Below are 13,034 nucleotides of genomic sequence, written 5' to 3' on the forward strand. Positions count from 1 at the left end.
AGGGTTACAGCACTCCATACCCCGGCCTGGTCAGGTCGCCCAGCTCTGTGGGTTCAGAGGGCAGAGGGGAAAAGATCCTCAATGATGACGAGTCCGTCAGCTCCCTCATCCCAGCGTATCTCAACTCTCTCAAGAAGCTCATGGTTGATTAGAAACTGAGCTGTGACGTCATCACGGTCAGCATTTCAGGTCTGACTCTCTCCAGGTGCTACATCACTCTAGCTCTGATGTCTTTTGAAGAAGTGAAACATGGTACATCATGAAGTTTGAAACATCAGAGCGGCTGAAACCGCAGTTTCACAATGCATCCAGGTCATAAACAAACCTATAATGTGTGTCACCTGTTTGTGTATACTGTACATACCCATTGGACTTTTCTAAAATGTATCCATTCCTTCCTGTCTTTGTTATGACCGCAGTCTGTAAGATCACAGCTTTAATGACACACCACCTTTAATCCAACACGCTTTTATATCCACCTCATGATGTAATGTTCGTACGGTGGCCGACAAGAGCAAACACACTACAACAGCCCAAAACATTTCTATTTGGAGAAATGTGCTGCAGCGTCAGAAGGAATGCCAATTCAAAAGCACGTACGAGAATCCGAAACAAAAACATGCTGCAAATGAAAAAAGTGCCGCCCCACTTGCCCTCAGAGGCCTAGTAGAACTTCCATTGTAAGTGGTAAATGAACTGCACTTCATAGTGCTTTCCTAGTCTTTCGACCAACCACTCAAAGCGCTTTTACACTACGAGTCACATTCACCCATTCACATACACATTCCCACACTGGTGGCCGAGGCTACCATACATGGTGCCACCAGCTACTCAGTAATCCTTCACATACACAGACACACAGACACACACACACACACACACACACACACACACACCAACAGAAGAGCCATTGGGAGCAACTTGGGGTTCAGTATCTTGCCCAATGACACTTCGACATGCGGACTGGAGGAGCCAGGCAATGTACTGCTGACCTTCCGATTGATGGACAACCTGCTCTGCCTCCTGAGCTGCCATGTTTACTGCATATGCAGTTTTTTTCTGTTGCTTTTGCTTTCATTCATTCGCTTGTGACTGTGCATCATTTCTGTATTTTTCATTTGCGGTACATTTACATCGTTGTTTTTGTTTTGGGTTTTCATGTGTATTTGAATTGGCAATGTTTCTCAAGCTGCAGCAAGTTTTTCCTTATGGAAATGTTTTGGGCTTTTGTTGCGTGTTTGCCCTCGTCAACCACCGTAAAACACATTGAACAATGCAAACTGTACTGTAAACTGTAAAATCACCAAAAGGTAGCACTTTATTACAATTAGTAATAAGTCATCTATAAGTCATCAGTTAAGTATGATGTATGAGTTTATACATCATTTATTTGCAGTTGTAAATGTTTAATAATATTATAGTAGCTGTTAATCTTAAGTATGAACCATTTACCGTTTGTAAATGCTGTACTGTGGTAAAATCTCACATTGTGGACTTCGAGAGTAAAGCAAAAATAAAGTAACTATATAGGCTAGTAAAACTTTATTCAGTAATGCCTCGCCTTTCATAGATTCACAACAGAGAAGGCGAAACTGCACATAATGCTAGCTAACTTCATCTGTAAGCTAGTCAAATGTCTCCCAACTGCTGCAGACTGGAAGGTAAAGATAGCACCACATTCTGTAACTTTATAACTAGTAACTTTTAGTTTACTTTTTTTTTTTAAATGTAGCTTGTACAGCAAGACTGAAGCTAACAAATATCTACTACTTTAAACAATAAGGCTAGGCTAGCAGGTTAGCTTTGGTTGATTCCTAACAGTCCCCTAATCCCTAACCCAAAAAACACAAGGTTAATCATTTCAAGCATAAAATCTAAGGCTCTTTGTGCTAGTGTATGGAGCTGATAATTCCTACCTGCCAGAGATATATGTACAATCCTTTAGATGTATACAGTCAGCGAACACAGCTGCTATATACAGTCAAACCAGTTCAAACCAGTTTAGCTTGTCCCTGAATCACATTTGAGTGTCTTCTGCTAAGTGTCGGGTGTATCGACAAATTCCGTTTAATTTCATACATATAAATGATTAGTTCATTATTAACTAATGGCTGATAAATGACTTATAACTAATCATTATTATAAAGTGTCACTAAATAAGATGCAATGTGGTACTATCAACACACGTGTTATTTTAGGTCAATAATAAAAAAAAATGCAAAGTCAATATATTTTAATTAAACTGTCTGACAAAGTCCAAGTGTATCTCTGTCTGAACTTTTATCTTTGTTATTGCTGCCTTAACCTGTAACATGGCTTGACCAAATCATTTTATTGTTGAATGTTCAAATGGTTTTTTTTGTGTGTCTGTGTTTTTTTTTAGGAAATAAAATTCTTTTTCATTTATTATATAAGCCTTTTTTCCAATTTGTGGTCATACACAAATGTCACAGAGAGAGAGAGAGAGAGAGAGAGAAAAAACAACCTGGAAAGGAGCATGTTGACATAAGATACATAAGATAAGATACATATTTTCATTTTATTAATGAAAAATTCCAATCTAGCTGTTAATGTACAAAAGCATCTCAGTCCTCTTCTCTCAAAAGTCAAGTAATACTAAGCAGTAATACTGGACGAGACATGGGTGTTAAAGAGCATTTTGTACAACATTTAGCTTCTGCAGGCAGCAGCACTGACACTGAATCCAACTGAAGCAACTGATTTCTGTATGTCCAAAACTGTCGATAAGTAAGAGGGCTGTTATTTCAATTGCATATACAATTTGTATGTTCCATATATTATCAGTGCCAAACTTCTGTGTGTTTGTGTAAGACTCTACTATTTACCGTATTTTACATCCTTCACTCTGCTGCCTCCTCTCATTGCAAATCACACATCTCATATATTTACAGGCTCCCTGTGAACATAACCAAAACACTCTCAGCTTCCATTAGTAATAAAATGTGTAACAAGCTCTCTTTAGAATATTTTTTCACATCAACAGCAACTTACAGTATATTTCATAAAAATCACTTGGGTATAAAGTGCAACTGGCAGATTCTTAATTCTTAATAGGTATGAAGTAAAACAGAAGGGGAAGTGATTTGTTTTAGATTTTCACTTGTTTCAGCGATGCAAAGAAGAGCGGCCACATTTGTGATTTTAGTCACAAATCTATTGACAGTTTGTTAAACCCTGACTGACAACAATGATCGTCAGTTACTGACAATCATAGCTTAGCAACTGTAGCGGGCACAGCAGGCCTGTCAAGCTTTGGATTTCTCACATGCATTAACTTATAAGAGAAATATTCTGTATCAGAAGAGTTTACAGGGTGGAGTCTTTTTTCAAGAAACAAAAACCCAGAAGAACAAAACTGCAGGCTCACAGTAAAACAAATTGGAAACTTTCAAAAAGCAGCTAAAGACAACGGCTTTTGTTAGCATGAGTTTAAGTGTTAGCAATAGCTTACTCAAGCTAGAGAAACTCTGTTTGCACCAGTTGTCATTTCAGCCAACAAAATCCAGAAATGAATGGTTTGTTTGATTACTGCTGTGTGAAACCAAAGACCTATATGTTTCAAAAAGATATCATTGGTTTCCTCTTGTAAACGAAGTAGCTGTGTCTCAATTCAGGGGCTGCAGCCCTCGAGGGACGCAGCCCTGGTGGTCTATGTTGGCCGTGTCCCTTAAAGACCACAATGCCTGAACAGAGCGGTCTCCGAAATGGGATGCACTGGTCTACAGAGGATTTCCAGTTTGTGTCATCAGCTGTGCCTGCCCCTACCCGTTGACACTCCTGTCACCCAGCAACCAACTGCACTTCACTAGAGAAGTTAATAAGATGGTTACAATACAAGATGGTTGAATAATGGAGCCAGAAATTGTTAATTTTTTAATTTTTTTTTTTTTTTTTTAACAATTTTATTACATGGTTGTGGAGATGTACATGGTTCAAGCTGAGCAAGGACCATTTTTCAGGTATATAAACTATGTAAACTTTTTAAATTAAGATTGTTTAAGCTGTGCACTTACAGCTAAAAGGAAAACGGTGTTGTGTTTAGGAATGCCATATTCTTTGAAAATGACCCAATGGTCATCGGGGTGCAGTGAATAATGGGAAAGGTTTGGCCAAGAAGGATTCACCTGTTGCATCCTCCAAATTCAGAGAAAAAAGGCCTGATTTCTTGGCCGCATTTGAAGGAGCCTTCGTCAGCCTTGGTCGTGTCTCTGTGATGCAACTGGTCTTTAAATGCTTCAAAGGCTGCAGCCTCTGAATTGAGACGCAGCTAGTATGTGCCATGTGAGAATGCTGTGCTTGACAGGCAGGGGATGGGGCTTAGCAAACAGTCAATACCTGCACACAGTGGTTGTTAGTATTAAAATACATTAGTCTTATTCTGGTACACAATAATATCACTCTAAAGTCAGAATGCATTTTGCTTAGCAGCATCTGTTAAATCAATTTTGCCAACAACTTGCAGGTCTGAAGTCACACTTGTGTCAACACTCGAGTGACTTCAGTGAATTACCTCACAGAGCAAAAGCACATACAAACTGCAGCATTACACTGCTGCATGACATAAAGCTATTTGACATTTACAGGTGCTAAATGTTCACTGTTGGTGCGTCTTGATCATCCCCCTCACCTTTTACCTCACAGTTCACATTCACAGTTCCATTTCCCTGTGCCATTTCAGCTGAGCATCAGCTTGCATAACAGAAAACCATGACCTGTCACTATCTGACATCTTTGTTCATCACTGAGGGTTCTCACAATACTCCCCAGATACTGACATCATCCTCAGCAGGTTGCTGGCGGGATGTGAAGAGCCAGTGAGTGCTGACTGATCATCCCTCAGTCTGTTAGGAGTCACAAGTGGATCAGTGGGGGGAGGGAGTGAAGATCCCAGCACAGATTTCATCTCCCAGTCAGTCCTCAGGCATGCAGCCTCTGAGCCAGAGGGTAAAAGTGTGCACGTGCAAAGCCGTCAAACAGCACTGAGGTCAGATCTCTATGTCAACTGGCCTGATGTCTCCAGTCTTATTCTCCTGCACCCACAGCTCTCTGTCTCTGGCCGGGTCCACACACTGCAGCAGCTGGTCCACCGGCTCCATCGTCTGGACAAAGAAAGAATAGTCAAGGCACTGGCTCAGGTGATAGCTAATGTTATCATTGGTCAGTGGGCTTGCACAGTGGCTCTCTAGTTCCCTCTGCTGGTGTAGGTGGCGTAATGATGGGATTGAGGGAAATGTGGTGCTTTTATTAATTTACAATATGCACTCAAGTAAAATATAATTAAAAGTAACAACTGTTATGAAGTGTACAATAAACACACAACATTTGTCTGACCAGGCATAAAACACTTTGTCACTTCAAATACAAATGTAGTATCAACACTAATAACTGAGTCTCAGCTGTCAAATTAGACATTGGATTTGCATCCAATTTATGTATTGTGAAGAGCTTTTTAAATATCACCTCTTTATCAGTTTTCTTATCGCTTGGCCTGTTTCTGAACTGCTGAAATTAAAACTTCCCTCAGGGATCAATAAAGTCTTATCTTGATGTCTCCCTAAACATTAGCTAGGAAACTTGATAAAAGCGAAGCTGTCCTTGACTTTAACTTCTACTTGCAAAATTAGGATTACATTATTTATCAATGTCATTTGACTTAAAGGAATACTTCACCTCCCAAATGATCCAGGGTAAATCAATTACTCACGCTGTGTTTAGTTGAATTCATAAAGAAAAATTTGAATTTCTTGCATGCCTCCATGGTGAAAGAAGAATCCAAAAACAGAGTAACAGAGTATTGTGCAGTATAATCGAAGTCTCATTTATCCCATCCTTTGCTGAGTACTAAACAAGCAGCCCTTCCTGACAGGGAACTAATGGAAAATGAAACTCACCCATGCTCTCTTCAAAGCCAGACCCCATTGACAAAAACAGGAATTATACGTTGTTGAACACAGAAGCTGCTGGTCTACCACTACCTCCATCAGTTAGTTCGTGTTATTATATGACTTTGGTGTTTCAAAAGGTTAGTTTGGATTCACAAAAGTCACATAATAACGCAAACTAACTAATTGATCGAGGCAGTGGTAGAGCAGGGGCTCCCGTGTTCAGCAAGGTAAAATAACTGTTTTTGTCAATGGAGTCTGGCTTTGAAGAGAGCATAGTTCATTTTCACTTTCAGATCAGTTTTAAACTGTAATGTTTTAGCGAAAATGCATGTGTTTTCGAAGTAGTGAGCATATGACTGGATAAATGAGACTTGGATTGGACTGTACGAGTTGTGTGAGAGTTTGTTAACAGATGCTTTTATATAGATTTACTGTTGTCTAACATGGACATCAATTTATCAACCTATCAATTTATTATTCCTTGTATAAGTATTGGAGGCAGCTGAGAAAATCAAAGTTTTCTTCAAAATTCAACAATGAACGAATGGTCATTTAGTGTGTGAAGTATTCCTACAACACTACACTAACATTTATGAGGAGCCTCTTAGGATCATAGGTGTCTTCAGTACAGAGACAGAAGTGGAGTGACTTTACATTGTAACATTAGTAATGATGAATAATACTTTAATTCTAACTGTGTATGTATTAGAGAGAATGACAGCCCTAACCTCTGTCACTCAGAAAAGAGTGTGAAGTAGTTTTTTAGTAGCTGTAATACTGAGTTGAAGTTGTACTTACACTTTGGTTGAACATGTCTGTCTCATGCCGAAGGGTGGTGTACTGACACAGATGCTGCCTGATCATTTCCACCCGCTCCACCTCCAGTCGCTCCAGCTCCTGAGGAGGAGAGCGTTGTGTAATGCCTCAGTCATCCAAAAATCTCTACACTTCCATCTGTCTACACTGAGCAGAAAAGTCGGTCTACAGTGCTAACAGGGGATTAACAATAATTTCACAAGAAGTATTCGCAAATTCCCTGTTTGGAAGACTGTCAACTATTTCATTTAAAGGTTGGGTCTTTTCAGAATTGTTATGGGGATAAAAAGTATGACTTGGAAGCAACCAAATGCTTGCTACATATAAATGAGCCAAGCACTTAAAACTCTGTAAAATCAATAAATGTATGAATTGGAGAGGAGTTTCCCATTACTTTTGCACGTACAGTATACATGTCTAAATCTGAAGATTCTTCTAACGAACTGAAAAAACAAACAAAAAACAAACAAATAAAAAAGTAAAAAAAAAAAAAAGTCAGTCAGTTTGGCTAGTTAAATTGAGTTTTGTACACTGAAAATGTTATGAAAAAATGAGCTAAAGCAAGTGTAAAAAATGTAAGATGTTATAAACTTGAAGAAGATCTAAAGAAAAAAAACAGCTTCCTCTCACACAGCAAACTACACACATTAAACACATGATTTCTTACCAGACTTGTGGTGACCATCTCTTCAAACCATTTGGACTGAGACTGGTTATAAAGGTCGACACAGCGCATCAGATCGTCTCCTGTTTGAGAGAATAAAGAGAATGTAATCAGACTTTTTTAAGGTGGAAATCCATGCACACATATGACTACATGAGACCAGACAAAATCTGGGTGTACTGCACATTACAGTGTACAATGCGCTATACTACACTCCACACACTAGGTGGTGCTACTTCCTAACTGTTCCCACACAGCTGTTGCAGTTCCACTTCACTCAGCTGATGCGATTATCCCAAACAGTGCAGACAATCTGGACTGATAATAGATTTCATTATGATAGCATAAGCAACAATAAAAGGAGAGGTCTAATCCATCCTTTCATTAATGTTACGGCCTGTATCCTGGTGACAACAAAACAAACACTAATCATCAGTTAGATTAAATCAGGGAGGAAATGATGCTGATCATTCTGTGCTTCAGCAGATGACTCTCAATCTTCTGCTCATATATCTGCTACTTTTTATTTACATTAACATCGTACTCATCTTTTAAATGTGTGAATGCTTGATAGCTCCCAGACAGTGTAGGACAGTGTTTCTCAAAGTGGAGTCCTAAAATGGGCCCTTCAGGTCCATGGAAAAATTACTGTTTTGATCTGAAGTTTCACTGTTCCAGTTACAGTGAAGGGAGTTATATAACTCTCTGCCAAGTCATTTCTAGTGGTAAATAAGGAAGGCTCGTAGTTTGTAGCCTAGGTGCTGTCCTCTCAATCATCATGCAGAACTCTGATTTGTTCAGCAGTTTAAAAAGGCCTCTTGTTGAACCAATGTGGGGCCTGAGTTGGAAAAACAGTCGACCAATCAGAGTTTTGTGGGAGGGATTCAGAAGGGAAGCATCATCTTTTTAAGGAGCTTGCTAGTTACCTAGCTACATCCATGAAAAAGAAAAAACGTGGTGACAGGTGTATTTACATAACTGTGAAAAACAAGGTTACAAAAAACATGGTTTGATGTTTTTTTCTGTAAATGGCCCATACATTTAACCCTGTAAATGGACTCGATATGAAATTCAGAGATTCTGCAGAGTATAACCTGAAGAGTATGACCTGTATACAGTGTTGGAGGCAGGGCCCTGTTCATTCCTATGAAAGTTGCTCATTAAAGTTTGACTTATTGGTTACAAAATTACGATTTTCCTCATTGTGGGGCCCAGGAAGCAAGAACACCAGAGACTTCTGCCAGCTGTGCAGCAGCTAACTTTTGGTTTAGCCCTCTGCTAACTTGGATGGGGGTAAAATAACTTAATGTTGCAGCTCTTCCAGACTTTTAAAATGTTATCTGTACAAATGAATCAAATTCTGATAGTAAAATGAGTCATTTCGCAGCAGTTCACATTGTAAGTCTATGGGAAAAAGTCTGTTTGGGCCCCATGGCATCACGTGACGAAACCCAGAAAATATACTTCCATGTTTGGCCACTATGTCAAATTGGCTTCACAGCCCTGTGCTGTTCCTGGGGGCTTAAAGCTGAGTGGCACTGCAGGGTTCGGTGATGATTCTCTGTGGGTTTGTCACTAAAAGCGACATCTTTAACATTACACATAGTCATATGAACCATTATTGGTATAAAAATATTGGTTACAGTTGCTTTAAGTAGCCTGAAGCTGACAACATCTTTTTGCAGTATTGTATTCTTTTCCATCAGCTTGTTCCAAGTCTACATTTTAGTCTTCTCGTACATCATTTTATGCACATTTCTCCAAGATTCTGCCTGACATTTGGTATCTTTGAAAACTTGACTTTTGTCAAAGTGCCCTGCCAGGATGAAAAAAAAAAAAAGTTTTGTGGGTTTGAACAATGTTTGGCCGTACAGCATGATACAGTTTTAATGACAGACATACTGGTGGGTCTGCAGGACTTGAGAGGTTAAAAGGAACAGATCTATTTAAACTGATTTTCATGTGGACTGTGTGTTCCAACACATCAAAAAGTTGTTTGCTGCTGCAGCAGCTGTAAAGTTTACAGTAAACAGGGTCTTTGGGTCAGCTCAGAAATATGCTTCTATAAATAGAAAGCGAAGAAAAACGGGAAGAAAATGCAAAAGAGCTGCTGTTTATGCTGCAGATAAGCCCGTCACATCAGCCCTCCAACCCTTAAAAAAACGAAATGAATACCAATAAATTCCCTTCTTTTAAAGTTAAAACCAAAAGTAATGAGCTCCATAAAAGGGTGATCATGGCCTTAGGAGGTTGATATAAATAAAATCCCTGGTATAAGGATACATAAATGAGTAAACGCTGTGTGTAGTCCAATGCAGCAAGAGCACTGTGCGATAATGAGTCTTTGTTATGAGCAGACAGATGCCGTGCTTTAGTTGTTTTGGCATCAGCCTCCCCTTTGCTTCCCTCACGCTGTAGTCATCATCACTGGCAGCCAGACGCCATGAGCACCGTCAACAACTGCTGCTGTTTTTCTCCCTGGTTGCATAAGCAGCACGGAGGAGGAATGACTCTGTGTGAGTGAAGAGAGCCAGTTTGGATGGAGGATTCGCACTTGTGTGTGACAGCATGTGGTTGTGCCTGGTTGAGTCATGACATCACACTTCGGTGGAGAGTCTACATCTGTTTACTCTTAGCGAGTCACTTTCCTCAGGTCGCACACCTATTAAAAACTTGAACAAACCAACCCGGCTGCTGCTCATGCTACTTTTCCACCCCTCCTCTTTTTCCCCTCGCACCCGTCTAACATGCAGTCTGTTAGGAGCATGACATGTGTGTGAATGTAGCCTTATAACCAGACCAGACTGCCATGTCTTGGTCATGTTAGCCACTTTCTGTCGGTGAGGGGATCCCGTTGAGGTCTGCTGGCACAAGCTGTTGTTGTGGTTGCGAGGGTGCACTTAAACTTTATCATGTCAATCAAATGTGGATACCACTTGCAGTCACCATTTTTGTCAGCTCAGCCACAGCTTCCACCAATAAAGATTGACCTCTGGTGGCGCATGATATGCACTACAAATATTACATCCTAAATACAGCATCTCTGTATGAGTTTAAAGATGAGTGTCAGTATTTGTTCACCATATAAGGTAATCGCGGCCTAGCCTCCCACATGTGAACATGACTTTTATACATATTATTTTGAGTAAAATCTTATGTCATTGTGGAACTGCGTGCTGCTCTCAGCGCCCCCTTGCTCTGCTGTCGCTCCCTCTCTGTTTATCATGAGACTACTGCTGTAGGAGTGTGAGCTCCGCACCAGAGAACAGTTGGTGAAAGGTCCGCCTGCACACGCGGGCAGTGACAGGGCTAACTGTTAGCACTGCACAGCTAACAGTTATTAGTACTTTTAACAACAGAGTTGAGCCATTTTGGTGTCCGTGTCAGTGTAAGTTTGCGTGGACAAATAAGCGCTCGGTGTTAGCCGCTGCTGTTGTGTTCAGGCTGTTCTCATGCACTATTCGTACGTTTTCCTATGAAAAGTAATGCACCAAAATTCATACATATTCCACATAATCACAAGCCAGAAATGTATACATAACCCACGTATTTAGGAAGACTACGATTATATGCACGGGCAGGAGGAAAAAAGGAAGCAGTTCCCTTAAGGAGGCAGGTTGGGGTGGTGGTGGTCACAAAACACAGGACTTTACCAGGGAGACCAGTTTCCAGAACTGTGTGAACTGAGTCATTTTAAGGCACGTCCTTACTATGTTTCTGTTCATAAACCTAACCCCAGTAACTTACTTGACTAAAACTAACCTACATAACTTGATGTTAAGTGCGTAACTTTACATTAAGCACAGAACATCATTCGTGGGGCGCTAATTTGTAGCATATCAAACAAAGCGCTGTAAGAGGATATGTCGCTGTGTTAGCTCGTGCTAAGCAGGCAGTCGTTTAACTGATTAGGGGGAGAGCAGTGCTGTGTCCAACTTGTTATAACTAACTTAGGTTTACTCTGAATTAATAGTTTACTAGGAATTAAAGCCTGGCTGTTCAAAAAATGAATTTCAAATTTCACTTTCACTGCCAATTTACATTTCTTTTTTTTTTTTTTTTTTTGTTGCCAGTACTCGAGAACTCAAAAATAATTTAATGCGAGTACTTGGATATGAATATTACATAAAATGCCCATCGCTAACATATATACATAAATAAGCGCACACACAAACATGCACACACATATATAGATATACACCCCGCACTCTGTTTCAACACAGGACTAAGAGTGCAGCAGAAAAAGAAAAAACACTACTGTATTGAATTGAGCAAGAACGTGTTTTATTGCTTATGAATTCAACTTTATATTTGTTAGAGGAAGTGTTATTTATTCTTTCAAAGTTACAGTCTTACAGTAACATGTATTTTAGTCCCACATTCAGTCTAAAAAGATTTGATAGAGACCTCTGTTTCCAGTAGAATTTCACTCAAGTAGTCAGCAGAATAAGTCTCTCTCTATAATGTAGATGAAATGACTTTGTGGGATGGAACTGTTTTGCAGCCAAATTATTCATGTGCATGTATGTGTCTGTATCTTCCCCAAGGGACTGTGGAGTTAGTCCACACCCACGCCTCTCTGCAAGTCTGGTGTGAACGCACAATGTTCCTGACCCCCCTCCTTCTCTCCTCTCCCATCCCTCTTAAAAAAAAGAAAACTCCCAGTCTGGCTCGAAGTGCTGATAAAGCTCATGACTCATGTAAAAGACAAACACAGTATCTCAGTTCACAGCCGATCTCGAGTGACCGCTTCAATGAAGAGCTAAAGAAACTGTGGAGGAGGATAGTAAGTTAACCGTTTGCTATCAGTGGAGTCTGATTTGTAGCTGGACTGGAGTCAGCGCTGACACAAACCACTGTGGATCATCTTCAGATGATCTCTTAAAGGAGAGAATCCTACATCTGGTGGGGAGGGACTTTTATAGGTTGAATGATGAAATCCAGATCCAGATATCTGCATTTCAGAGTACTATCGCCTTCCAAACAACATTTTCTTTGCACATTATATTTAGTAATTCAGATAACATAAATGTTTGTGCAAACTTCTTTAAAGGCACGGCCAAAACCCTAACTCTTTGGACAAGAGCAACAAATCCTCACAGTGCCTGACCAGACAGCCATGAAATTCATGGTCCCCAGAAGATGATTCTAATGATTTTAGTGAGCTATTAGGTATAAAAATTCTCCCCTTCTTAACTCTTTGCTCGATTATTCATAGTTCCCTTGAGGATGTATCCTAATGTTTTTGGTAAAACTCCAGATCTTTCTTTCAGCACAAAAGCTACAGAGCAGATTGCAAAGACATTTACAGAACTCATTCTTACAGTGTACTCTTTCTATTTTTAATACTCCATGAGGTTTTTTCTAATGCTACGGTCAGACAAAAATGTATTTTTTTTCCCAAAAATATCTAATAATCCATCGCACATGATGCCATTAAATTAACAAAGCACATTAAGGTTCCATATAGGATGAACCCTTTTGGCTGTAATGGTTCCATAATCTGTAGTACCCAACTCAAAACAAACTTCACATATTCAGCTACATCATCAGTATGTGTTTTGTTCTGTACAGAACATTCTTTTAATGGGGTGTAATAAACATTGCAGCCTCTAGGGGGCACTCGTCATGAACTACTGTAGCTTGTG

At 39.8% G+C, this 13,034-nt stretch overlaps 2 protein-coding genes across 3 annotated transcripts in view; one reads left to right on the plus strand and one right to left on the minus strand.

Moving 5' to 3' along the window:
* The window catches only part of LOC117247589 (putative uncharacterized protein MYH16), an 82,618-nt gene extending 80,241 nt beyond the window's left edge, over positions 1-2,377 (plus strand). For both annotated transcript variants that reach the window (XM_033612173.2, XM_078163134.1), the window contains exon 23: positions 3-2,377. In XM_033612173.2, the coding sequence (XP_033468064.1) occupies positions 3-152 (150 nt within the window). In that variant the 3' untranslated portion in view covers positions 153-2,377. The remainder of the gene's footprint in view (positions 1-2) is intronic.
* Positions 2,378-2,523: 146 nt separating this feature from the next.
* The window catches only part of gas7b (growth arrest-specific 7b), an 83,374-nt gene continuing 72,863 nt past the window's right edge, over positions 2,524-13,034 (minus strand). The window contains exons 12-14 of the mRNA XM_033611977.2: positions 7,390-7,469; positions 6,705-6,803; positions 2,524-5,120 (exon numbers count right to left, since the gene is read on the minus strand). Of these exons, the coding sequence (XP_033467868.1) occupies positions 5,007-5,120; positions 6,705-6,803; positions 7,390-7,469 (293 nt within the window). The 3' untranslated portion in view covers positions 2,524-5,006. The remainder of the gene's footprint in view (positions 5,121-6,704; positions 6,804-7,389; positions 7,470-13,034) is intronic.

The sequence above is a fragment of the Epinephelus lanceolatus genome, chromosome 21 (assembly GCF_041903045.1).
Source record: "Epinephelus lanceolatus isolate andai-2023 chromosome 21, ASM4190304v1, whole genome shotgun sequence".
In the NCBI taxonomy this organism is placed as follows: Eukaryota; Metazoa; Chordata; class Actinopteri; order Perciformes; family Serranidae; genus Epinephelus; species Epinephelus lanceolatus.